We start from the raw sequence: 27682 nt of genomic DNA, 5'->3' as shown, positions 1-27682 counted from the left end.
ATTTTTGGTGTCCCCTTATTAGGGCTGTGTTTCTGTACTTTCTTTTTCTTACATTTGCCTGGAAGGTTTATTCCTGAGCCGGAACCCCAGGGTTCTTTGTTTGTTTGTTTTTATTATGGTGGCTTTGTTGTATTTTCAAATCTATTAAGATGAGTCCCTCGTCTTGGCTTTTCTTTATCAAGGTGTCTTGGCCATTGGCTCTTTATTTTTCCAAATTAAATGTTAGAATGGTTGTCAAGTTTCTAAGAAAAAAAACAAAACAAAACAAAAATACACATATGTGTGTCCAACTCAGGTTTTCCAGAAATGTGTTCAAATCTGTGTTTATAATTCATAATGTTATCTTGTTACTTTGTAATGTTTGCAGTCTGTAATCACCCTTTTTGTTCATTTGCATCTTTGACCTAATTTTTGTTAGGTTTGTATATTTGATTAATTTTTTCATAGAGCCAGCTTTTGATTTTGTTAATATTCTCTCATTCTGTTTCACTAACCTTTACCTCTGTCTTTATTTCCATTTTACGTATGAGGACATGGGTCTTGGAAGATAAGTGGTTTACTCTGGGCCACAGAGTTAAAAAGGGATGGATCTCAAGGGGTTTGTTTTTACCCACGTCAATAAGTTACCTCTGCCAGTGCGCTCCTGCACTCCCGCACGCTGGCCTCTAGCCCCTTGCTGAGCTGGCTCACTGTCTCCTCGGCTAGCGGGTGGGAGAGTTCCCACACAGTCCTGTCTCAGTTCCCTCTTAGGTTGCCTAGCACAGAGCTCTCTCTAGTAGAGTCTCAAACAGTGATTGCTTTGATTTGATCTTAGGATGAAAATAAAGAAAACTAGGGAGTTCCCGTTGTGGCTCAGTGGTTAACGAATCCGACTAGGAACCATGAGCTTGCGGGTTCGATCCCTGGCCTCTTCTAAGTGGGTTAAGGATCCAGCGTTGCCGTGAGCTGCGGTGTAGGTCGCAGATGTGGCTCGGATCCTGAGTTGCTGTGGCTGTGGTGTAGGCTGGCAGCTACAGCTCTGATTAGATCCCTAGTCTGGGAACCTCCATATACTGTGGATGCGGCCTTAGAAAAGACAAAAAAAAAAAAAAAAAAGAAGAAGAAGAAAGAAAAAAAATTGAAAGGCATTCATTTCGCTCCTTTTCACTGTCATAACCAGTGCTTGACGATAACATAGTTAACCAGATTTAAAGAGTCTTACCAACTGTGTGGCATGGTGGTTTGCAAGCACTGACGCTGCTTACCCATCCCATTTCACATAGAGAATGGCTGTTACCCGTGCATTGAATGTCTCTTTTTATACCATGTGTTTTGCAGAGGAAACACTTGCGGAACAGGGAGTGACACACAATGTAAAAGCTATGGTGCTCGAATTAAAGCAGTCTGAAGAGGATGCGAGAAAAAACTCCCAGGTGGAAGAGGAAGAGCAGAATGAAGCCAAACAGAAAGAAAAGAGAATTCAGAGGACGAAGAGAGGACTGGAGATACTGGCAGAGAGAGGTACACAGAGCTTCAGGCTTCTCACCTCGTTCAAATGCTTTTTTTTTTTTTTTTTTTTATGCTTTTTAGGGCCGTTCCCACGGCATATGGAGGTTCCCAGGCTAGGGGTCTAATCGGAGCTACAGCTGCCGGCCTACACCGCAGCCACAGCCACGCCAGATCCGAGCCATGTCTGCGACCTACACCCCAGCTCACGGCAACGCCGGATCCTTAACCCACTGAGCAAGGGCAGGGATTGAACCCACGTCCTCATGGATCCTAGTCAGGTTCGCCGACTGCTGAGCCATGAAAGGAGCTCCTCTCATTCAGGTGCTTAAAGGTGGCAGCAAATCACACATGTTAGCCGGGGGCTGGGTGGTGGCGGTGGGCAGCGTATCCCATTTCTTGTCGGCTTTTCTTCAACAGTCTCCCATTTTTTATGTCCCCGTCACTGCCTTTTCACGTCGCGTTAATGGAGGTCCTTTGGGTTTTGTTGCAGCTGAGATGGTGGTGGATCCAGAAACCACACCGTATCTAGACATAGCCAACCAGACGGGCAGGTCCATCAGAATCCCTCCGTCAGAGAGAAAAGTAAGCGCTGTATGACGTTTCTGGCTTGTTCTGTGATTTGCTCTCAGAATGGGGATGGTTCTCTGTGTGTCTTATGTTGGAATGTCATATCTGGGATTTGAAGCAGGTCTCTGATTCCACCTCATAAACGGCGAATAACTGTACGGTGAGCGTCTGGCCGCCGGCCCTGTGAGTCACAGAGCCAGGAGCATAGCACGGCAGGACCTCACTGTCCTGGAGCAGTGGCTTCCTGTGGCAGTGGTGGTTTTGGTGGTGGTGGTGTTTTGGCCACCACCCCCAAAACATGTGAAAACTCCTGGGCCAGGGGTGGAGCCTGCGCCACAGCAGTGACCATGCTGGATCCTTAACCCCGAGGCCACCCGGGAAGTCCCGGTGTGGTTGCTTTTACTTGGGGGTCACATCCCCTCAGGGATGGATCAGAACAGGAGCTGGGGGGCTGTGTGGTTGGGGGAAGAATGACATGATTCTGCTGTCTCTTCCCTGTCTCCCCACAGCCCTGTTCTCTAATTTGGAATAAGTGGGAAGTGGTTTTACTTGTGAGCATATCCGGGGGGGTTTCTAGCAGCATCTGCACCCTGGCCTGTGAGATCAGTCTCTGAGCTGGAGTCCAGTAGCTTCTTATGTGAAAAGCTCTAATGACTGTGGGTCAAGTTGATTTTAATTTTTTGGCCTTTAAAGTTAAGGGACACTTTTGAGTAGGTTTCACTTTATGAATTATGTTTAAAATTAAGGATTAAAGTTAAGTTTTAATAAGAGAACTTTGTGACTCTCATTGAATTGATTATTTTTAATGGCAGTTGTTGGCCCACTGCAGATATTATATTCTTAGTTTAAATTATTGATACTTAGATCTTTTTGGAAAATTTTTATGAAATCAAATTATATAAAAATTCAAATCTAAAAATATTAATGAGGAGTTCCCGTCGTGGCGCAGTGGTTAACGAATCCGACTAGGAACCATGAGGTTGCGGGTTCGGTCCCTGCACTTGCTCAGTGGGTTAACGATCCGGCGTTGCCGTGAGCTGTGGTGTAGGTTGCAGACGCGGCTCGGATCTCGCGTTGCTGTGGCTCTGGCGTAGGCCGTTGGCTACAGCTCCGATTGGACCCCTAGCCTGGGAACCTCCATATGCCGAGGGAGCGGCCCAAGAAATAGCAAAAAGACAAAAAAAATAAAAAATAAAAAAAATAAAAAAATAAAAATATTAATGAACTTTAAGGAAATTTGTATCACCTTTAAAAAATCGTTTTAGAAGTACTCCAGAAAAAACCCTGATTCAGAATAGAAAGTGGAATAAATGCTCTTTTTAAAAAGGATACAGGAAGTTACTATTGTGGCCTGTCGGGTTAAGAAGCCGGCATAGTGTCCATGAGGATGTGGGTTTGATCCCTGGCCTCGCTCAGTGGGTTAAGGATCCAGCATTGCTGCACATTGCAGTGTAGCTCATAGATGTGGCTTGGATCTGGCGTTGCTGTGGCTGTGGTGTAGGCTGGCACCTGCAGCTCCAATTCAGCCTCCAGCCTGGGACCTTCCATATGCCGCAGGTGCGGCCCTAAAAAGAAGAAAAAGAAATAAGTAAATAAATAAAAAGGATACTGTCATTACTGGCTATTTTTTTATGTGTTTAGTCTTACAGGATATTAGAAATAGACCTGGATCAGCAGGTACTAAAATACACTGATTCAGGGAGTTCCCTGCATCGTGGCTCAGTGATTAAGGAATCCGACTAGGAACCACGAGTTTGCCGGTTTGATCCCTGGCCTTGCTCAGTGGGCTAAGGATCCGGCATTGCCGTGAGCTGTGGTGTAGGTTGCAGATGCAGCTTGGATCCCTTGTTGCTGTGGCTCTGGTGTAGGCCAGCGGCCACGGCTCTGATTCAACCCCTAGCCTGGGAACCTCCATATGCTGGGGGAGTGGCCCAAGAAATGGCAACAAAGACGAAAAAAATAAAATGATGCAGACTAAGAGACAGACTGTTTCAGCCACATTAAATCGAGCTCTTGGTTTCAGTGTTTAAATGAAATGAAGCTTTACTTCTCTTTTCCTTAATTTTGGTTCTTAGATTTAGTTGTGATCTTGAGTTGTCTGTTTTCACATTATTTGATTTCTTTAGGCTTAGTGTACTTTTAACACGATTTGTTTTCTTATCATTTAAGGTGATGATTTTTTAAAATCCTTTTTTTTTTTTCCCTTAGGCCCTTATGTTAGCTATGGGATATCATGAGAAGGGCAGAGCTTTCCTGAAACGAAAAGAATACGGAATAGCCTTGCCATTTCTGTTGGACGCTGACAAATATTTCTGGTAGGCACTTTCTTACTTGGCGAACGCCAGTCCGAGGGAGCCTGGTGCTGCCACACGGTGCCCTCCCCACCCCCAACCCCCAGACCTGGGCTTTCTTCCTGGAGTGAAAAGGTGACTGGAAAAGAACATTATGGGGCAGACGGCCTTCTGAACTGCTTCTTCCCATCATGTTTCTAATGGATCTCTCCTCCTTGTAAAGCATTTTGTAAATAGGAGCGCTTATTTTTTTTATAGCAAGCAGGTAGAATGTCGCGTCTGTTTCTTGGGCCGTGTCGTCGGCCTGTCCGAGGCGTCGCATTCAGTCCCTGTCAGCTCTTCACCTAAGGGTCTTGCGGAGATGTTGGCAGTGCTCCCCAAATCCGCTGTTTCATCAGGGCTCCCAAGTGGGGAGAACTTACCCCTCTCCATTAATTACTGGAATTCATTTGAAGAATATTTTTCTCATCAGCCATTTGGTTCTCCTGAGGTATGATTTGTACAGAAAGACAGAATAAAATGCTTGGTTCTTTCTCCTTATTTTCTTGTTTTCAGAATAAATGAGTTGCTTCCCTGGCATCTTGCAAAGGGGACATCCCCGGTGAGGTTTCCCTTCCTTTCTTCTCTTTAAAGTGTCAGTAGGAGCTCATGGATTTTAAGCCACGTGATACGCTTCAAACCTCAGGGCTTCAGTAGGCTGTCCTGGGCTGGCAGGTGGTCCTGTGTCTCTTTGACCTGATTCTGTGCTCCTGGAGGTCCCTGCTCTCTGGTGCCCAAAGGCAGTCCGGGCTGGACATTTCCTCCCCGAGAGCAGCAGCCAGCGCTGCCCCAGGGCTCCCGGCTCCTCTTCCTGGGAAACGGTGCTGAGAGGCTCTACTCCAGGCAGATGAAACGTGAAAAGTGGACTTGATATTTGAAATGGTCAGAAGGTAACAACTTTGGTGTTATTTTCTTTTCCGCTTGAGGAGTTCCCAACGCATACGTACTGTACACTTTCAAAAAGAGAAGTTCAGGGAGTTCCCCTTGTGGCTCAGCAGTAACGAATCCAACTAGTATCCATGAGGATGAGGGTTCGATCCCTGGCCCTGATCAGTGGGTTAAGGGTCCGGCGTTGCCGTGAGTTGTGGTGTAGGTCATAGACACAGCTCGGATCCTGCCTGGCTGTGGCTGTGGTGTGGCCTGCAGCTGCAGCTCCAATTTGACCCCAGCCTGGGTCCTAAAAAAGACCAAAAAAAAGATAAATGTAAGTGTTTATGGTTTGTCAGCAGTATTGGTAGCACCTTTGAGTGTTAAGTGGAACTACTTAAACTTGAGCAAGACAAGGGATTTATTGTCCAAAACATTTAGGAGACTGGCACAAAGCTAGAAGTAACCAGAATGGAGGCTTAGTGACTCTCTGGGTTTCTTCTCTGCTTCTTTCTGAGTGTCAGTTTTATTCTCTTCTGCTACAAATAGTTCAGCTATCAGTTAGGTTCTTAAAATTCAGGGACTTGTTTATTTTTATTTCTTTTTTTGTCTTTTTTAGGGCCATACCCGCAGCATATGGAGGTTCCCAGGCCAGGGGTCCAATCGGAGCTGTAGCCTCCGGCCTACACCGTAGCCACAGCAACGCTAGATCCTTAACCCACTAAGTGAGGCCAGGGATTGAACCCACATCCTCATGGATGTTCAATTCGTTATCGCTGTGCCACGATGGGAACTCCTAGGGAAGGTTTTTATTATCTTCCATAGTTGTTTCTAACTTTTTATTGTAGAAGATTTCAGACATACATAAAAGAAAGAGACTAATACAATGAGTTCCTATAATCTAGCTTCAGCAATTATTGAGACATGGTTCATCTTTTTTTTTTGGCCGTGCCCATGGCATGGGGAAGTTCCCAGGCCAGGGATCAAACCCACCACCACAGCAGTGACACGAGCTGGTGCAGTGACAGTGCCAGGTGCCAGGTCCTTAATTGCTAGACAGAATTCATAAATATTAATAAATTTCTGCTAATAACCGATTCAAGCCCAAATGAGATTTAATTTTTTTAAAGCTAGGCTTAATATATTTAAATAAATGTTGTACATTGATATTCATGAATGTTTTTATCATGAAAATTTATTGATGGAGTTCTTGCTATGGTGCAGTGCGTTAAGAATCTGACGGCAGCAGCTCGGATCACTGCAGGGGCACAGGTCTGACTCCCAGCCCAGCTCAGTGCGTTAAAAAATCTGGTGTTGCCACAGCTGAGGCTCAGATTCGATCCCTGGCCCAGGAACTTGCACATGCCACAGGTGTGGCCATAAAAAAAAATTTATTGAATAAATTTGTCGTTGAATGCTAACACTACCAAAAGCAGCAGCAATACAGGTATACTCTTAAGACACAATTTTATACAAGGCTTTAATTTTTTTTTCCTGAGTGACATGATCAGGTCCAAATGTAGTCCGAATAATTTCAAAATTACTACATACAGATGACTTTGTGATCCCCTTTATAGGCCTATACTTGAATAAAAAGTGCTATTTTTGAAGCTAAAAGAATGAAATGTAGCCCTTTAATAGGAGACCTATGCTTGTGTTTTGGTTTTAGCTGCGCAAATACTCAATTTGTCAAACATTTACGCATGAAAGAAGGCAGTTTCTGCCCTTGGCGCCTGATGCTTGTTGAACACAAAGAGCTTGTTTACATGTGTAAGAACTGAAAATTGTGGCAAAATATCTGCTACTTTGCTGTGAACAGCAGGGGAGTCTTCTGGCCCAGAAACAGGTGTCTAGAGGTAGATGAGGAAACCCCACCTGGCGAGTAGGATGAGGCATGGTCCACGCTCTCCCTTTCCCGCCACGGCTAAGCCGAGGATTCGGAGAAAGCACCCCTGCCCGCTCGTCCAGCTCTGTGTGTGCCCGTGTAGTGCCTGTGGTCCAGAGCATTCCCAGAGAAGAGAAATTTTCAGAGAGACAGCACGTAAACATGAAAATCCTGCTCCGGTGGGTGGCGCCCCGGTGGTATTCTGGTGTGGGCCCTCCGCTTGGAGACTCTGCTTTCATGTGAATGGCCAGATCACATCTCTCCTGGGCTTGCTTTTCTTTTTTCTGGGCGGACTTTGATGGGCACGATGGGAAGCTTGAGGGCACGTAGATTTTGTAGTTTTGTGCAAGAGCAGTCTCATTTGAGTAGAATACCAGTGAAACAAGATCCTCAGAGTCCGTGAATTGTAGTGCCTGGTTCCAGATGCTTTACTTCTTGAAGAGGGTTCAGACTTGAGATCTAGATTCTCAGTAGGCATTTCTGACAATCACCACTCAAATCCAGATAAATAGTTTTTTGTTTTTTGTTTTTTTTGTCTTTTTGCTATTTCTTGGACCGCTCCTGCGGCATATGGAGGTTCCCAGGCTAGGGGTTGAATCAGAGTTGCAGCCATCGGCCTACGCCAGAGCCACAGCAACGTTGGATCCGAGCCGAGTCTGCAACCTACACCACAGCTCGCGGCAACGCAACGCTGGATCGTTAACCCACTGAGCAAGGGCAGGGACCGAACCCGCAACCTCATGGTTCCTAGTCGGATTCATTAACCACTGCACCACGACGGGAACTCCCAGATAAATAGATGTGATGTCCACCTCTGCCTTGTCTGCCTTCTCCCTTTCTCCGTACCTGAGTTCAGCCTGCTGCCACAGCTCACAGCTCCAAAGTAGCCGTTAGCCCGCACCTCGGCCCCTCTATCCGCTAGGCACTCAGCTTGGCCTTTTACTGGATTGTTTTTCCTACTTGATTGTGATCAGACTGGAACACCCCAGTGGAGTCTTTGTATCAATTGAGGCATTCACAATTACTGATTTGGGGTGGGGGGTGCCTTTAAAGCCTGGGCTCTTGGTTTTGGCTGTATATTAGAGGCCCTGGGCCTGGGGGCTCAGCAGGTTGGGCTCCAGTGTTGTCACTGCTGCAACTGAGCTTGCTGACATGGCGAGGGTCCTCTCCCTGACCCGACAACTTCTGCATGCCACGAGCACCACCAAAACAATGAAAAGAATCACCTCGGGAGATTTTAGAAACGCCACATCCAGGCCCCACCTGCAGAGGTTTCTGTTGTAACTGATCTAGTGGGGTCCCAGCATCAGTCTTTCTTTAAAAAGAAAATAAGTTAAAAAAAAAAAAAGGAAAAGGAAAGAATTCCTCATATCCAAGAGATTCTCATTTGCAGGCAGGGCTGGAAACCAGGGCTTTTCAGGGTGGTCTGTGAGGGCTTCTGACACAGTGGCCCCCATTTCCATGTCCTGTCAGGCCTCTTGCCCAGCATAGCAAGGGGTCTGTCGCTCCCCCACCCCCGCTCCAGGGCAGATGACGTTAAGCTGCTGTTCCTGAGCCCTAACTGCTTTTTTACCCATTGAAAGGATTCAGATTATAAATACAGTTCCCTTCGTAAACATCAGGACCTCTGTTTTCAAGTCGTCTTTGGAAATATACCAAAACACTGGGAAAAAATTCCAGAAATCCACAGAAGGTTTTTGAAAGCTGCTTGTCATGATGTCATTCCTTTTGTCTTTGGCAGCAAGTGCTGCACGGAGCTGCTGGATACGGTGGACAACTACGCGGTGCTCCAGCTGGACATAGTGTGGTGCTACTTCCGCCTGGAACAGCTGGAATGCCTGGACGATGCAGAGAAAAAGTTAAGCTTGGCCCAGACATGCTTCAAAAATTGTTATGGAGAAAATCATCAGAGACTGGTCCACATAAAAGTATGTTGCTGTGATTTATGTAGCCATTGAGCTCATTTCTAGACTTCTGCGTTTGTTCCTGTTAAAGCATTAGGCTGCTGCCCAAAGGTTTTCCTTTTGATAATAGCCTGCAGGATGCTCTTTTTAGGCGGTATTTTAAGGGGAACGTTAAGCGTTGTGGGAGGCATCCTGGAACTTGGGTCTGGGCAGTGTTCAGCCCAGAGGAACACGGTTTTCTCTCCATGGACCCCTTGATCCCCGGAACGAGACAGAGTCTAATGAGAGATGTAAATGCAAAAAACAGACAGTTTGGAATTCCCGTCATGGCGCAGTGGAAACGAATCCCACTAGGAACCATGAGGTTGCGGGTTCCATCCCTGCCTCGCTCAGTGGATTAAGGCTCTGGTGTAGGTCGCAGACACAGCTTGCATCCCGCCTGGCTGTGCCTGTGGTGTAGGCCAGTGGCTGCAGCTCTGATTGGACCCCTAGCCTGGCAACCTCCATATCCAGAGGGTGCAGCCCTAAAAAGAAAGGACCAAAAAAAAAAAAAAAAAAAAGTTTGAACAGGGACAGTTCACATGGGTGAGTCACAGCTCCAGAGCCAGGCTCTGAAAGAATTTTCCTCAGGTGATTCCCATAGGTCTGCAGCTTGAGATGGAAGGGCAGGAAGCTGGTGTAGGTGTTTGTACACTTCCCTGCCAACCGGAAGGGCCCCTGTCTTGGCCGTTCTGTTCAGGACGGGGGGTGCCAGGGTACCTGGGCTCTTGACTTCTGCCATTGGCAGTAGAGAAGAACGTTTTCATGATGCTCTTTTGCCCCCGTGGAGTATTAACAGGCCCGCAGTGAGAAAGAAGGCAGTTACAGCCTCTTTTTCCCTCCCCAATAATTTTAGGGAAATTGCGGAAAAGAGAAAGTCTTGTTTTTAAGACTTTACTTGCTTCAAGGCATCCGAAATTATCACAGCGGACGTGGTGAAGAGGCTCGTGACTATCTCAACAAGGTAGGAGAACGAACGCTCCAAAGCAGGAACCATTTTCACCTGCTTTTTTTAGTCCCCAGAAGGTAAGTATCTTATAAACTCTATAGCGTGTGGCCTGTGAGGAATGGGGCACACCTCTCTCCCAGTTCCTGTCTTTCACACGTACCATAAACACATTTTATTTGTTAGAGCATAGGCTCAGTGCTGTAATAAGGAAACCTCAAAAAGGCAGTGACTTGAATTGGCTAGAAGCTTCCATTTCTTTCATCTGGCTGCAGAGGCCAGGCGCCGCGGCAGTGGAGCAGCTGCTGTGCCACTGCCTTGTCTCCTGGCAGTGCCTCTTCCAGCCAGCAGAGGGGGCAAGAGAGAGCCCCAGAGAGGTGACCCCAGGGGTACACCTGTCGTTTCTACTACATGTCCTTGGCTGGGACCTCACCACCTGGCTACACCCAGCTGTGCACAGCTCAGACCCAGGGGATTTTATCACAGAAAGGGAGGAGAGCATGGATACCAGTCCCTGGCACAGCACGCAGCCTGTTTTCTCATGTTACAGGGCTTATAGGTCACGTGAGCTTTGTTGTGTGCATTTGCACTAGTTGATAATGGGTCACATTAGCATTTTTTTATCTAAAATCTGACACACCCTAATTCACACTGGGTACGATCCGGTTTCCTTCAGGCTTTGGCTTTGTGTTAAGCTTGAATGTTGCTATGACTGCATGATTCGTGTATTTTTTCCTCTCTCTAGGCACGCCAGCTCTTTAAAGAGCTCTATATCGATCCATCAAAAGTTCACAGTTTGATGCAGTTGGGATTTACTGCTCAGGAGGCTCGGCTTGGCCTGAGGGCCTGTGATGGGAACGTGGACCACGCAGCTGCCCACATCACCAACCGCAGAGAGGTACCATCATATGGTCTTGGCAGCGCTCGGTCGAGGCCCGTGCCTTGGAGTAGGTGTGAAACTTGAGACAGTAGCAAGCCTGTTGCCAAAGGGCCTTAGCTCCCAGACATGGAAGAACAGAAAAAGACAGTTCTGTAGTAGGTATCATTAACAAGGGCCTCTGTATCACTTCAGACTGGGGAGTCAGGAGGTAACCTTGTCTTTCTCAAGTACATCGGCTTTCAGACAGTGTGGTTCCCTTAGTTCATTCTTGCTGTGGTGGCAGGTGGCTCACAAGTACACTTATCTGAGCAGCGCCTGCTCGTGCGCGCTCTCTCTCTCACTTTTTGCCCTGAGTGCATTTCTGGAAACCATTTTAAGGGGGGCCGTGTTTTCCACGGGCCATTGTTATGGCTCAGGATGTCGTTCTTGCCTAGAAACATGCGTCGGGTCGTAGGAACAATTGACCTTATGCTATGAAAGCAGAGGCATAAATCTGTAATCATTGAAAGCATTTAGAAAAAGTACAGTAGGAGTTTCCATCGTAGCTCAGCAGTAATGAACCTGACCAGCATCCATGAGGACAGGGGTTTGAGCTCTGGCCTCGCTCAGTGGGCTAAGGATCTGGCGTTGCTGTGAGCTGTGGTGTAGGTCGCAGACACGGCTTGGATCCCGTGTTGCTGTGGCTGTGGTGCAGGCCGGCGACTGCAGCTCCAATTCAGCTACTGTACTGGGAACTTCCATATGCCGTGGGTATGGCCCTAAAACAAGTACTGTAAAAAAAAATCTCTAGAATTTTGGAGTTGAAAGAAATGTTACCATATTTAATATGCTGGTTTTACAAATGACAATGGGCTCAGAGGTTGACTTTTCTGGGGTCATGGGTCAAATGAGTGGTAAATCCTGAACTAAGCCTCTAGTTCCTCTTGGGCTTTCTATGTCCCATCTGAGAAAAGTATTGTGAGGTTTTACAGAAGGTTCTGAAGAGCCAAGAGATATTATTATAAAGTGATAAAAGTTACCATTTCACTTGCCTAACTTTGTGTAAGTCGCAAAAGTAAATGTTTTTTAAAGCAGTGGAGGCAGAGTTCCCATTGTGGCTTAGTGTGTTGAGAACCTAATATAGTGTCTGTGAAGATGTGGGTTCGATCCCTGGCCTCGCTCAGTAGGTTAAGGATCTGGGATTGCCATGGCTGTGGCATCGGTCACACATGCAGCTCCAATTCATTCCCTAGCCCGGGAACTTCCATGTGCCACAGATGCAGCCATTAAAAAAAAAAGAAAAGAAAAAGAAAAAAGGAAAAAGAAAAGAAGAAAACAGTGGAGGCATATCAGATGTGCATTTACTGAACTAAGCTGTAAGCTCTTGGAGAAAATAAAAGAAAAACAAAGTGTGTATCGTGCAGTTGGTCCTGCTGGCTCTTCCAGCCAGTGAATGTGTAGTTAGGATGCTTTTGGTGGAAGGAAGGCAACAAGAAGCCCGATTCAAAGGGGCTTAACACCCAGTAAAAAGGGCTGGGGGAGAATTTAGCAGCCTGCCTAATTCTAAGGAGCCCAGAGGCAGGCTAGGTGTCAGGTTAGCCGATTCAGTAGCTTTGCCCCGTCACTGGTTTCTGTCTCTCAGCCTCCTCTGTATTAGTGGTGTCACCCCCTCACACCAAGAGCAGGGTCTGGGTCCCAGCATCCTCAGACTCCTGAGCCGTCCACTCATTGGCCATCCTTGGGCCAGGTGCTGTGGCCAGGGGACTATGCCAAGACCTGAGTGGCAAGCCTGGCTCCTTAGCGTAGGCTGGTCAGGGCCTCCTCGGGGAGCTGGTAGGCCGCCCACACCCTTGGGGCAGCTGGGGTGTCCCATAGGACGTGAGCTCCATGGACCTGCTCCTCCCAGATCCTGCAGAGCGGAGGGTAACATGTCATTGCAGGAAGTTGGTCTTTTTTGTACATCGTGACCCTGAGTACAGGACAGTTTCTCATCTGGCAAATGAAACTGGGGTCCCTTACGGCGCTGAAGGGTTGAGGGGCCCTGAGGGGCAGCGTGGCCGGTTCCTAAGAGGTGTTCACCCCTCAACACGCCCATGCAGCTGAGCTCCCTGAGTTTAGAACCCAGTTCTCCACTGTGTCCACAGACAGTTGAGTGTCATTCTCTTTGTCATTTCTTTGGTTTATTTGCGTAATTCTTTCTGGTATAAAGAGAAATATCAGAACATACTTGAGTTTCATCTTGTGTATCTCCATGATTACAAGATAACTGAGTCGTAATTAAGGAGAAAGCGTTATTTGAGGCTGACTTTGTGTCGGCTCTGAGTTAGATGATGCCCAAGCCCCATGGCTGCTGGCTGGCCGGCAGCAGCGTCCTCTCTGCTTGCATGTCCCTCGTGTCCCTTATTTAGCCTCTTGAAATATGCACGGAAGAAGCTGAGATTGAAATCAGGGTGGGGTGGAGTCTTTTACACGAGGTGTATGTGTGTATAAAAGCCTGAGCTCGAGCGATACAGAGTGAGGTTGCTGGCCTGTGTGGGTTTGTGGTGGAGCAGGTAAGGGTCAGCCCAGAGGACAGCCTGGAGGAGGTGGAGCCCCGAATAGGGACACAAGGACCAGCGCGAGACTGGGTCTGGAGGGGTCTCTGTGGGTTTTGGTCTGGGTGAGATGAGGAAGCCTGTGCTGCAGGGGTGGAGTGGTGGAGACAGGCCGCGAGGAGGCAGGCAGTTGTAGGTCGTGCTGGGGGCACAGACAGACAAGGAGCCGGATGAAGGGGGGATGGCAGAGCCGCCGTGCCACCCTTTGTCCAGGCTGCTCACAGTAGCGTCTCCAGTGCTGTCAACAGGAAATTACGGTCTGAGGTCGTAATTGGAGAGGTTGGGGCATCGTCCCCTCTGCCGTGTCCTACTGCCTCCGGGGATGTTGGGGTCCTCGGTGAGGATTCCGTTCTTCTCCGGGAGCCGAGGCCGTTTTCTTGCTGTAAAGTGTTGAGGGGGCCCTTGTGGCCTGGGCTGAGCCACGGCCGTGGCAGCAGGTACGTCCAAGAGGAGGCTCTTCTCTCTCTGCTCCCTGTCCTGGGGGGGACTGGCCATCTCTAGGAGGCGGAAGCCCTCGTCCCAGCCCCGCTGTCGGCCATGACCTTGACCAGGTCACTTAAATGTCCTGAGAGATTTCTGTCTTCTCATTGGCAAGATGAGGAGGTTGGATTCCATTAGTGGTTTTTGAACTTTAGTTTTTTGTTTTTTCTTAAGCAGCGAAAATCCTTTTAAAATGACACTTGTTTTCAAAACCAAATCAGAATTTTCCTGCCGAGGGCGGGGGCGGGGAGAGACTGCAGCTTCTGCAGCCTCACTCACTGCTGCAGCAACACAGGCGCCTCTGAGACTTGGGGCCGAGAACCATGGGGGTTTGACAGCCTTTGTCCCTGGACCTTGAACATTCTGGGGGTTTTAATTAAATGGGCCGGCAGGCCCTAGACGGCCCCTCAGTTCTTGCTCCTGGGAGACTGGAAGGCGTGGAGGGGGATCGGCGGCCCTGGCGCCGTGCGGACCGTGCCCACCCCGTCCAGGGCCCCGCATCCAGAGTCACGTTTCAGCAGGATCCCGCTGCCTCACTGGAGGCTGGGAGGCTCCCCCCGCAACCCCCGGCCCCCTGAAGCTGCATCTGCGTCTCGGGGCCACACGGGTGTGCTCACTGGCTCCACAGCCTGTCCTGGTGGTGGTGGTGGTGACGGGGAGGGGTCTCTGCCCTCGGGGCCCTGACGCCGCTGACGGCCTGGGCGGGACCGGTGGAGAGAAGGGCGCCTCTCCTGGCTTCCACTTGGCTCGGCGGCCACGAGGCCTGCAGAGCCCGGCTTGCTTCTCCACCGCCACCCCTCGGTGACTGTGCCGTCTCCCCGAAGGAACTGGCCCAGATCAGGAAGGAAGAAAAGGAGAAGAAGCGGCGCCGCCTGGAGAACGTCAACTGTCTGAAAGGAATGGGCTACTCCGCTCACGCGGCCAGGCAGGCGCTGCACCAGGCCGCCGGCAACCTGGAGGAGGCCCTCAAGGTAACGCCCCGCCGCCCCTTCCCGCCGGCACTCCCGCCTCGTGCCTGCCTGCCGGGGTCTCAGGGCCCGAGCTCCTTGTTGGTCGACCCAGTTGTGGAGCCAGATGCACAGGACCTGTGCACAGGGAGGCGGAGCTGGCGGCGGGGCTCCTCTTGCACCACGGGCTTCGCAGTAGCTTGAAAGAAAAGGTGATTGAAGTTGTTTTGAATTAACTTTGACTCGATTGAAGTTATGCTTTTTTGAATTAAAATGCTTTGAGTATCCAGCTCTATCATTTTAGTCAGTAGTACACTTGGTGAAGGGCTTTATAAAGAAATCCCCTGGGGTTCCCGCTGTGGCTCGGTTTTCCAGTGGTGGTGAGTACGATGTAGACCTGCTCGCGCTGCAGGCACGGAGCAGCTGGGGTCCAGAGCACCCCGAGTCCGTTCTGTGTGGATTTCCCCACGAGATGAGGATTAGCGCCTCCACCCTCAGGTTGTGCAGGGGCAACTGAATTTAATACAGAAGTGTCATGTGAATTTCTAGTTTGATTGGAAGAAATTAAAAAAAGCAAAAAATTCTGAGTATGTGGAGGGACTGATGAGCCTCAAAAATGGCTTTTAATTATATAAATAGCACATAAATACATTTGACCAATATAGAAGGACTTAGTGTTAAAAGGGAAATTCCTCAACGAGCTTTTATGAGATCACGCGTCATGCGACAGTTCAGAGGTCAAGGGTCCAGAGAACTCTGGTGTCCTTGACGTTTGAAATCCAGAGCTGGTCACCTCCCAAGAGACATTACGTTGGGCCGCCTGCACGCAGCCAGCTCTCTGCATTCTGGTCACAGCCTTTTGGGACCTTGTCACCCCAGAGGCTGAGTTCCAGCAAACCCTCTGCTCTCCTGGAGCCCTTCTCCGCCCGCTCTAGGGACTCTGTTCCTCCTCCCTCGGGCGACCTTTGTGTCTGGATGGTCTTGTTCGTCTTCCAGACCTCAACTTGGACATGACCTTGGCCGCAGCAGCTGCCCCAGCCCCAGCCTTTTCTCTGCTTCCGCAGCGCCCTGGGCCTGGGTCACCGCCATGTCCCCACCCTTCTCTGCCTGTCCTCTGGCGGGTCTGCCCCCACATCACATACACAGGCGCCACTCAGCAGCTGGTTGTGATGTGTGACGGGTGATCCTCTGTTTCTAGATTCTTATCAGTAACCCTCAGCTGTGGTGGTTAAATGATTCCGATCCTGAAACCAACAGCCACCAAGAAAGTCCTTCTCAGGAAAACATCGACCAAGTAAGTGGAAGTGCGGTGTGTCCCCTCTGCCTGCACAGCCTGTGGAGTGGGGGCTGGCCAGGGGGGACAGCTTGGTGGCGGGACAGGGCCGCGTCCTTGGCTCCCCGGGCCGCGGGTGTGAGCTGCACGCCGAGGGGCAGCCTGGCCTTCAGAGGAGATGCTGAGCAGCCCCGGGTCTCCGGCAGCTCTTCTCTCAGGCCGGCGTCTGCGGCGACGGCGCTTTATGTCACCCTCGCCTCCCCCACGGCCCCTTCTCCTTGCTCTGCCCGGGTCTCGCGGGCACTGGGCGGGCAGGGATGGGGACCAGGCGAGTCCCCGCGCAGACAGGTGTGCCCGGCTCCCTCTCCCCGGCGGCCGGGGTGCGGGCAGCAGCTGCCCCCCGGGCCCGTCGCAGCGCCGCCTCGCTGTCCTCGCAGCTGGTGTACATGGGCTTCGACGCGCTGGCGGCAGAGGCGGCCCTGCGGCTGTTCAGGGGGAACCTCCAGCTGGCAGCGCAGACCCTGGCTCACAACGGCGGCGGCCTCCCTCCCGACCTGCAGCTCGCGGCGGAAGACTGTTCGTCATCCACGCCGTCCACGTCCCCGTCCGATTCCGCAGGTGGGTCTGCGGTCGCTGAGGTCCGATGGCGCAGAGCGGTCGGCGCCGGCGGCAGGCAAGGGGCTGGGGCGCGGGGGGGGGGGGGTGCCCAGGCGGCGAGGGGGGGGCCCCGCAGGGGATTGGGGGGGCGGGTAGGGGGGGCCCAGGCGGCAGGGGGTTGGGGGCGCAGGCAGGCTGCGGGCCGGGGGCCAGGGAAGGCGGAGCCAAGGCTGATGGGGCTTTTCACCTTCTCTGGCGCAGGGACCTCTAGCGCCTCGACGGATGAAGACATGGAGACGGAGGCCGTCAATGAGATTCTGGAAGATATTCCAGAACACGAAGAAGACTATCTTGACTCGACTCTGGAAGATGAGGAAATTATTATTGCCGAGTACTTATCCTATGTAGAAAACATCAAGGCAGCAGCAAAGCAAAACTAAGCGATGAACAGAAATAAGTACTTCAGTTTCTGCTTATAAATTCTATCATATGACACGTGTAATGCAGGTCTTTTTTTTCTTTCTTTTTATCCATTTTGCTTCCTACTCAATGTAAGGGGCAGCAGGGAACTGGGAGGTACACGAGAGAGACGCGGGGGTGGGGCGCACGCTTAGGAAATGAGCTGCCCCCTGGCCTGACCCTGCTGTTCCCCCTCCCCAGCCCCCCGACTCCCAGAGACAGGAAGGACTGGAGAGGAGGGTGGCCTCCAGGGAGGGGCTCCTGGAGGGCAAGCTGGACCTGTCCCCTCCTTGCCCCGCCGAACCCGCTGCTGGTCATCTCCTCCCCACGATGCCGCTCTGCCCCCTCCCGAAAATGTCCTTTTTTAGATCCTCAACCATCCCAAGCGCTTTGGGCCTAAAGATGAGGCATCGGCCACAGGAGCCATTCCAGTTGGGCCCGATGTCCTCAGCCTGAAACGTCAGTGTTTTGTGCTTAGGTTAGTAATACAGGCACTTAAAATTCAAGGCTGAGATTCAGAATTTTATATGTATTCAAACTTCTTTACAGAAATAAAACGATTTATTAAATGGGAAGGTCTTAAAGGCTAACCAAAGCAATTTATTTTTAATTAGCACATTAGATGCAGTGCTGTCAGACTAAGCTCACGGCTGCTGAGATACCTGTCAGAGATTGAGATATATTTTCTCCATGTTTTTGTGGGGGTTTTTGGTATATTACAGAAGACTATTTCTAAAGCTAGGTAGTTAGCCTCAAATAACCATTCTCTCTGCACCCTGCGTTCCTCTGTAAAGGTGAATTAAATGAAAACCCTCTCTAGCACCAGGACACAGCCAGGAGCAGCCTGGACTCTTCCTGCCCTTCCAGAAGTCACCGGAAGCTCCTGTGACCGAGGGCAAATGGGTCCACGTCATTGCTGTCAAGGGGCTGGCCAAAACGCTTCAACTTTTTCACTAATCATTTACATAAAGCTTGGACAGCAGTCCCGGTTGGATGGGTGGAAATCTTTTCTTGTCATTCTTTTAAAATGGATGATACAGATGAAAATAAAAGATGGAAAATACATTCAACAATTGTCAGCCTAACTTTGCCATAAGTTACTCAAACTCCTAAACTTTGGTGTGAAAGTGTCTGGGTGGTTCTAGAGCTTCGTTTAGACCCAAGACATTTGCTTCCGTTGATCTCTTTGCGGAGGTTAAATGGTGTGCCCTGAAAAGCAGCATGGATGTCTGTTACTAAAAGGTGACCTGGAGTTCCCGTTGTGGCTCAGTGGGGTAAGAACCCAACTAACATCCATGAGGATGCAGGTTCGATCACTGGCCCCGCAGAGTGGGTTAAGGTGTTGCTACAAGCTGTGCTGGAGGTTGCAGACATGGCTCGGATCTGGCATTGCTGTGGTTGTGGCGCAGGCCAGCAGCTACGCAGGGATGTTCCCACATGTAAACAGCCTTCCAAGACTACATTAGATAACTGTTTCTCCTAAACCCACAGAGTGAGAGAAATACAAGGAAAATGAAGAAGCAGAGGAACCACTCACAGACCAAGAGAATTCCCCTAAAGGAACAAACCACAAAACAGACCTCTTTAGTATAATAGACACTAAGTTCAAAAAGGATATAATACAAATACTGAAGAAATTAAAAAAGGCTATTGACAGAAATGCAGATTACTGTAAAAAGGAACTAGATACCATAAGGAGGAGCCAAGAAAAATAAAATTTGCAGAGATGAAAGCTGAACTAAAAGCAATGAATAGTGGAAAGAATAATGCAGAACAAATAAGTGATCAGGAAGATAGAATAATACAAATCACCCAATTAGAACAGCAGACAGAAACCCAAATGAAAAAAAAAATGAAAGCAATCTGACACTTATTGGATAATAGAGAGCGAGCCAATCTACGCATCATCAGGATCCCAGAAGGAGAAGAAAGAAAAATGGATTGAAAATGTATTAGAAGAAATTATGGCTAAAAACTTACCAAACCTAAAAAAAGAAATAGGTATCCAGATAGAGGAAGTACAGAGGGTTCCAAACAAGATAAACCCAAAGAGACCTACAGCTAGACATATAACAAAAAATGGCAAAATTTAAAGAGAGGGAGTTCCTGTCATGGCTCAGTGGAAATGAACATGACTCGCATCCATGAGGAGGCAGGTTTTTTTTCTTTTTTCTTTTTTTTTCTTTTTGTTTTTTGCTGTTGTTATTGTTGTTGCTATTTCTTGGGCCGCTCCCTCGGCATATGGAGGTTCCCAGGCTAGGGGTTGAAACGGAGCTGTAGCCACCGGCCTACGCCAGAGCCACAGCAACACGGGATCCGAGCCGCGTCTGCAACCTACACCACAGCTCACGGCAACGCCGGATCGTTAACCCACTGAGCAAGGACAGGGACCGAACCCGCAACCTCATGGTTCCCAGTCGGATTCGTTAACCACTGCGCCACGACGGGAACTCCCAGGAGGCAGGTTTGATCCCTGGCCTCACTCAGTGGGTTAAGGATCCAGCATTGCTGTGAGCTGTGGTGTAGGCTGCAGATGCGGCTTGGGTCTAGGGTTGCTGGGGCTGTGGTGTAGGCTGGTAGCTGCAGCTCTGATTCCAACCCTGGACTGGGAACTTCCATATGCCATGGGTGTGGCCATAAAAAGAAAAAAAAATGAAAAGGACAAAGAAGAAATATTAAATCAACAGGAAAGCAAGGTTTAAAACAGCAATTAATATCTATCAATAAACACCTTAAATGTCAATGAACTAAATGCTTCACTCAAAAGACACAGAGTGGCAGATTGGATTAAAAAACAAGAGTCTGGAGTTTCCGTCGTGGCGCAGTGGTTAACGAATCCAACTAGGAACCATGAGGTTGCAGGTTCATTCCCTGCCCTTGCTCAGTGGGTTAACGATCCGGCGTTGCCATGAGCTGTGGTGTAGGTCGCGGAAGCGGCCTCGGATCCTGCGTTGCTGTGGCTCTGGCGAAGGCTGGCAGCTACAGCTCCGATTCGACCCCTAGCCTGGGAACCTCCATATGCCGCGAGAGTGGCCCAAAGAAACAGCGAAAAGACAAAAAAAAAAAAACAAAAAAACAAAAAAACAAAAAAAACACAAGAGTCTATAATGTGCTGCCTACAAGAGACCCACTTTAGGGCAAAGGAGGCATAGATTGAAAGGGATGGAGAAAGATTTCATACAAACGGAAATGACGAGAAAGCAGGGGTTGCAATACTCATATCAGACAAAATAGACTGGTTTTTTTTGTTTTTTGTTTTTTTTTTTTTTAGGGTCATACCAGTGGCATATGGAGGTTCCTAGGCTAGGAGTTAAATTGGAGCTGTAACTGCTGGCCTACGCCACAGCCATGGCCACAGCCATGCCAGATCCAAGCAGCATCTGCAACCTACACCACAGCTCACAGCAATGCTTGATCCTTAACCCACTGAGCGAGACCAGGGATCTAACCCATATCCTCATGGATACTAGTCAGATTTGTTTCTGCTGAGCCATGGTGGGAACTCTAGACAAAATAGACATTAAAACAAAGGCTATAAAGAAAAAGGATACTATATAATGATGAATGGATCAATACAAAAAGAGACTATTACATATTACACTAGTCAACATATATCCACCCAATATAGGAGCACTGAAATACCTTACAAAAATACATAAAGAGTTATATTGATGGGACTACAATAATAGTAGGAGACTTTCACATTGCACTCACATCAATGGACAGATTGTTCAGATAGAAAATCGGTAAGACAACAAATTCTAAATGATACAAAAGAATAGTTAGATTTGATATCTTCAAGACATTAGATCCAAAAAAAGCAGAATACCCATTCTTTTCAAGTGTACATGGAACATTCTCTAGGATTGACCACATACCAGGGAACAAAACAGGCCTCAACAAATTTAAGAGTATAAAAATTATTTCTAACATTTTTTCTTTTTTTTTTTTTTAAGGGCCACACCTGTGGCATATGGAGGTTCACAGGCTAGGGATCTAATTGGAACTACAACTGCCACAGCAATGTCAGATCTGAGCTGTATCTGCAACCTACAGCTCACAGCACAGCCAGATCCTTAACCCACTGAGCAATGCCAGGGATCAAACCCAAAACCTCATGGTTCCTAGTTGGATTCATTTCCACTGTGCCATGATGCAAACTCCTCAAACATTTCCTCTAACCACAACAGCATAAAACTAGAAATCAATCATAGAAAAAGAAACAAGAAAAAACCAATTACATGGAGACTAAACAACATGCTACTAAAAAATAAATCAATGGGTCAGGAGTTCCCATCATGGGTCAGTATTAATGAACCCTACTAGTATCCATAAGGACACAGGTTTGATTCCTTGCCTCACTCAGTGGGTTAAGGATCTGGCATTGCTGTGAGCTGTGGTATACATCGTAGACATGGCTCATCTTGTGTTGCTGTGGCTGTAGTGTAGGCCAGCAGTTGTGGCTCCAATTCAACCCCTAGCCTGGGAACTTCCATATGCCACAGGTGCAGCCCTAAAAAGACCAAAAAAAACAAAACAAAAACAAAACAAAACAAAACAAAAAAACAATGGGTCAACAAGGAAATTACAAAGGAAATTTAAAACAACCTCGAGTCATAGGATCCTGTGTGGCTCAGCAGGTTAAGGATCCAGCATTGTCACTGCTGTATCTCTGGTCACTGTCGTGGCACAGGTTTGATCCCTGGCCAGGGAATTTCCAAATGCCCTGCCCCTCCCCCAAATAAATGCCTTGAGATGAATGACAATGAAATCACAATCATACAAAATCTATGGGATGCAACAAAAGCAGTTCTTAGAGGGAAATTCATAGCAATATAGGCCTTCCTCAAAAAAAAAAAAAAAAAAAAAAAAAAAGAAAATCTCTCAAATAAACAACCTAACCTGCCACCCAAAAGAATTAGAAAAAGAACAAACAAAACCTAAATCAGCATAAGAAAGGAGGAAATAAAGATCAGAGAGGAGGAGTTCCCATCGTGGCGCAGTGGTTAACGAATCCGACTAGAAACCATGAGGTTGCGGGTTCGATCCCTGCCCTTGCTCAGTGGGTTAACAATCCGGCGTTGCCGTGAGCTGTGGTGTAGGTTGCAGACGCGGCTCGGATTCCGCATTGCTGTGGCTCTGGCGTAGGCCGGTGGCTACAGCTCCGATTCAACCCCTAGCCTGGGAACCTCCATATGCCGTGGGAGCGGCCCAAGAAATAGCAACAACAACAACAACAGCAATAACAACAACAACAAAAGACAAAAAAAAAAAAAAAAGATCAGAGAGGAAATAAATGAAACAGAGATTTAAAAAAAAAAAAAAAAACAGAAAAAAAAATCAGTAAAACCAACAGCTGGTTCTTTGAAAGGGTAAACAAAATTGACAAACCTCTGGCCAGGTTCACCTAGCAGAAAAGAGAGAAAATCCAAACAAAACAAGAAATGAAAAAGGAGTTCTGGAATTCCCTTCATGGCTCAGTGGTTAAAGAACCTGACTAGGATCCATGAGGATGTGGGTTCCATCCCTGGCTTTGCTCAGAGGGATAAGGATCCTGCCTTGCTATGGCTGTGGTGTAGGCCAGCAAATGCAGCTTTGATTTGATCCCTAGCCTGGGAACTTTCACATGCCACAACTGCAGCCTTAAAAAGCGCGTGCGCGTGCACACACACACACACACACACACACACACACACACACACTCGGAGTTCCCACTATGGGGCAGTGGGTTAAGAATCCAACTCCAGTGGCTTGGGTTACTACAGAGGCATCAGTTTTATCCTTGGCCCGGTTCGGTGGGTTAAAGGATTGCCGCGGCTTCGGCATAAGTTGCAGCTGCAGCTCAGATTCAATCCCTGGCCCTGGAACTTTCATATGCCATGGGTGTGGCCATTAAGAAAAAAAGAAATGAAAAAGGAGAAATATCAACTGATACTGCAGAAATACAAAAAACCATAAGAGAATACTATGAATGATTATATGCCAACAAATTTGACAACCTAGACAAAAATAGACAACTTTATAGAAACACATAGCCCACCAAACTGAACCAAGAAAAAAATAGATAATTTGAACAGACTGATCACTAGAACTGAAATAGAATCTGTAATTTAAAAACTTCCTACAGGAGTTCCTGCTATGGTCCAGTGGGTTAAGAATGTGACTGCAGCAGCTCAGGTTGCCGCAGAGGCACAGGCTTAATCCTTGATACAGGCCAATGTATTTGATGAATGTATGTGCAAAAATTCTCAACAAAATACTAGCAAACTGAATCCAACAATACATAAAAAAGATCATAAACTACGACAAAGTAGAATTCATCCCAAATTCTCTAGGATGGTTCACCACATAGAAACCAGGAATTCTTGTTGTGGCCCAGGGGAAACGAATCTGACTAGTACCCATGAGATTGCAGGTTTGATCCCTGGCCTTACTCAGTGGATTAAGGGTCCAGTGTTGTGGTGAACTGTGGTGTAGGTTGCAGATGCAGCTTGGATCTCAAGTTGCTATGGCTGTGGTGTAGGCCAGCAGCTGTAGCTCTGATTCGACCCCTAGCCTGGGAACTTCCATATGCCATGGATGTAGCCCTAAAAATAAAAATAAAATAAAATACATCAATGTGATATCCCACATCAACAAAAGAAAGACAAAAAGCACTTGATCACCTCAATAGAGACAGAAAAAGCATCTGACAAAATCCAACATCTGGGAGATCCTGCTGTGGCACAATGGGATCAGTGGCATCTCTGCAGAGCCAGGATACAGGTTCATTCCCCAGTCTGGCACAGTGGATTAAAGGATCTAGTGTTGCCACAGCTGTGGCAAAGGTCACAACTGCAGCTCAGATCTGAGCCCTGGCCTGGGAACTCCGTATATCTCAGGGTGGCCAAAAAAGAAAAAAGAAAAAATTCAACATCCATTCATAATAAAAAAACTTTTACCAAATTGGGTATACAGGGGACATATCTCAACAAAATGAAAGCTATCTATGACAAAACCACAGCTGATATAATCCTCAATGGTGAAAAGCTGAAAGACTTCCCACTAAAATCTGGAACAAGGCAAGGATGCCCACTCTCACCAGTTCTATTCACCATAGTACTGGAAGTCCTAACCACCGTAATCAGACAAGAAAAACAAATAAAAGGTATTCAGATTGGAAGGGAAGAGGTAAATCTGTGATTATATGCACATGACATGATACTATATATAGAAAATCCTAAAAACTCCCACACAAAAAGTACTGGAACTGATAAATGAATTCAGCAAGGTAGTAGGATACAAGATTAACAAACAGAAATTGGTGGCATTTCTTTCTTTCTTTCTTTTTTGTCTTTTTAGAGCTGCATCTGTGGCATTTAGCAGTTCCCAGACCAGAGTTTGAATCAGAGCTGCAGCTGCTGGCCTACACCACAGCCATAGCAATGCAGGATCTGAGCTATGTCTCCGACCTACGCCATAGCTCATAGCAATGCTGGATCCTTCGCCCACTGAGCAGGGCCAGGGATCAGTCAAACCCACGTCCTCATGGATACCAGTTGGGTTTGTTGCTGCTGAGCCACAAGGGGAACTCCAGTGACATTTCTTTAAACCACAATGAAATATCAGAAAGGGAATGTTAGAAAAAATAAAATTTCACCCCCCAAAAATACTTAGGAATAAACCTGACCAAAGACGTGAAAAACATATGTGGAGAATCAAAAACATTAATAAATAACCATGATTCAAATAAATGGAAAGATGGAGTTCCTATCATGGTTCAGTGGAAGCAAATGTGATTAGTATCAATCCCTGGCCTCGCTCAGTGGTTAAGGACCCGGCATTGCCATGAGCTGTGGTGTAGGCCGCAGACGAGGCTCAGATCTGGTGTGGCTGTGGTGTAGGCCGGCAGCTACAGCTCCAATTTGACCCCTAGCCTGGGAACCTCCATATGCCACGGCTGTAGCCCTAAAAAGACAAAAGCAAGGAGGGAGGATGGGAGGGAAGGAAGGAAGGAAGGAAGGGAGAAATGGAAAGATATCCCATGCTCTTGGATTGGAAGAAAGGCCATATTACCCAAAGCAATATGTAGATTTAATATAATCTCGATCAAATAACCCATGACATTTTTCTCAGAACTAGAACAAATAATCCTAAAATTTATATGGAACCACAGAAAGTAATCTTGAGGAAAAAGACAAAAAGCTGCCGGTATAACCCTCCCAGACTGCAGACAATACTACAAAGCTACAGTGGTTAACACCCTGTGGTACCGGCACAAACACAGACTATGGATCGATGGGACAGAATCGAGAGCCCAGAAATCAACCCGTAGACCTCTGGTCAATTAATCGTCACAAAAGAGGCAAAAATATACAATGGAGAAAAGGCAGGCTCTTCAGCAGTGGCTGGTGGGAAGTTGGAGAGTTGCAGGTAAATCAGTGAAGTTAGAACACACCCTCTCCCCACGCACAAAAATAAACCCAAAACGTCTTAAAGACTGAAACACAGGACACGACACCATAAAACTCCCAGGGGAGGTCGTGGTCTAAGTAGAAATCGTACAAATGCTTTCTGAGGTCGGTGGGTCTCCCAAGGCAATAGACCTAAAAACAAAAGCCAAACAAGTGGGACCTAATCAAACTGACAAGCTTTAGCACAGGGAAGGAAACCACAAACAAAATGAAAAGACAACGAAGGAACGGCACAAAATACCTGCAGACGATGTGACCAATAAAGGCTTAACTTCAAACATATACAAACAGCTCATACCACTCAAAACAGCAAAACTCAAACTCCATCGCAAAGTGGACAGAAAGCCTCAACAGACATTACTCCGAAGGAGACACGCAGATGGCCAGTATGCACATGGAAAGATGCTCAACATCACTCATTTTTAAAAATTTATTATTATTATTATATTGGCTTTTCTAGGGCTGTACCCGCGGCATATGGAGGTTCCCAGGCTAGGGGTCTAATCGGAGCTACAGCTGCTGGCCTACACCCAGCCTCAGCAACATCAGATCCCAGCCATGTCTTAGACCTACACCACAGCTCATAGCAACACCGCATCCTTAACCCACTGAGCAAGGCCAGGGATCGAACCCAAAACCTCATGGTTCCTAGTCAGATTCATTAGCCACTGAGCCACGACAGGAACTCCATCACTAATTATTACAGAAATGCAAATCCAAAACACAATGAGGTACCACTTCACACCAGTGAGAACAGCCATCATCAAAAAGTCTACAAACAGGGAGTTCCCAGTGTGGCTCAGCAGAAATGAACCTGACTAATATCCATGACAATGGGGGGTTGATCCCTGGCCTTGGTCAGTGGATTGCCCTGAGCTGTGCCATAGGATGAAGACACAGCTTGGATCGGACTTTGCCATGGCTGTGGTGGAGGATGGTGGCTCCAGTTCAGATTCAACCCCTGGCCTAGGAACTTCAAATGCCACAGATGTGGCCCTAAAAAGCACACACACACACGCACAAAAGTCTACAAACAATAAATGCTGGAGAAGGTGTGGAGAAAAGGGAACACTTCCACACTGTTAGTGGGAATGTAAGTTGAAGCAGCCACTACAGAAAACAGTACAGAGGTTCCTCAAAAAACTAAAAATAGAATTACTATATGACCCAGCAGTCCCACTTCTGGGCATATATTTGGACAAAACCATAATTGAAAAAGATACGTGCACCTCTATGTTCAAAGCAGCACTATTTACAATATCCAAGACATGAAAACAACCTAAATATCCATCAAGAGATGAAGAGATTAAGATGTGATGAGATATATATGCACACGCAATGGATTATTACCAGCCTTAAAAAAGAATGAAATGGGGAGTTCCCTGGTGGTCTAGTGGTTAGGATTTGGCACTTTCACTGCTGCAGCCCAGGTTCAATCTCTGGTCTGGGAACTGAGATTCCCCCATCAAGCTGCTGCATGCCTCAGCCAAAACAAAAACAAAATATGCCATTTGCAGCAGCATAGACGCAGAGATGATCATACTAAGTCAAGTCAAAGATAAATACCATATGATATCACATATATGTGGAGTCTAAAATATGACACAAATGAACCCATCTACAAAATAGAGACTCAGGGACAAGGAGAACAAACCTGTGGTTGCAAAGGGGGAGAGGGTGGCGGGGGAGGGATGCATTGGAAGGTTGGGATTAGCAGATCAAAAATATATAAAGAATAGGAGTTCCCGTTGTGGCGCAGTGGTTAACGAATCCGACTGGGAACCATGAGGTTGTGGGTTCGGTCCCTGCCCTTGCTCAGTGGGTTAACGATCCGGCGTTGCCGTGAGCTGTGGTGTAGGTTGCAGATTCGGCTCGGATCCCGCGTTGCTGTGGCTCTGGCGTAGGCCAGTGGCGACAGCTCCGATTCGACCCCTAGCCTGGGAACCTCCATATGCAGCGGGAGCGGCCCAAGAAATAGCAACAACAACAACAAC

The 27682-nt window shown here is 47.7% G+C and overlaps 2 protein-coding genes across 24 annotated transcripts in view; one reads left to right on the top strand and one right to left on the bottom strand.

Annotated features, from left to right (window-relative positions):
- Window positions 1–18305, top strand: part of NUB1 (negative regulator of ubiquitin like proteins 1) — a 29668-nt gene extending 11363 nt beyond the window's left edge. For 4 of the 8 annotated variants that reach the window (XM_013990737.3, XM_021079220.2, XM_021079221.2 and 1 more), the window contains 10 exons: window positions 1318–1500; window positions 1979–2070; window positions 4264–4370; window positions 8879–9065; window positions 9937–10044; window positions 10772–10924; window positions 14784–14930; window positions 16105–16200; window positions 16617–16797; window positions 17038–18305. In XM_013990737.3, coding sequence (XP_013846191.1) covers window positions 1318–1500; window positions 1979–2070; window positions 4264–4370; window positions 8879–9065; window positions 9937–10044; window positions 10772–10924; window positions 14784–14930; window positions 16105–16200; window positions 16617–16797; window positions 17038–17216 — 1433 coding nt within the window. In that variant the 3' untranslated portion in view covers window positions 17217–18305. Of the gene's footprint in view, window positions 1–1317; window positions 1501–1978; window positions 2071–4263; window positions 4371–8878; window positions 9066–9936; window positions 10045–10771; window positions 10925–14783; window positions 14931–16104; window positions 16798–17037 lie in introns of all 8 variants that reach the window. The other 4 variants (XM_085005117.1, XM_085005120.1, XM_085005118.1 and 1 more) reach the window with 1 other exon arrangement.
- The window catches only part of WDR86 (WD repeat domain 86), a 49865-nt gene continuing 37677 nt past the window's right edge, over window positions 15495–27682 (bottom strand). For all 16 annotated transcript variants that reach the window (XM_085005156.1, XM_085005154.1, XM_085005155.1 and 13 more), the window contains 2 exons: window positions 17024–17138; window positions 15495–16812 (listed from right to left, as the gene is read on the bottom strand). The gene's annotated coding sequence lies outside the window, so the exon portion shown is untranslated. The remainder of the gene's footprint in view (window positions 16813–17023; window positions 17139–27682) is intronic.

Source organism: Sus scrofa, chromosome 18 (assembly GCF_054392235.1).
Source record: "Sus scrofa isolate SSC_HxYL_T2T_F1_AM1 chromosome 18, Sscrofa_HxYL_maternal_Yorkshire_Landrace_v2.0, whole genome shotgun sequence".
NCBI lineage: Eukaryota > Metazoa > Chordata > Mammalia > Artiodactyla > Suidae > Sus > Sus scrofa.
Note: the sequence above shows the minus strand (reverse complement) of the source record. Positions and strands in the feature narration are given on the sequence as shown.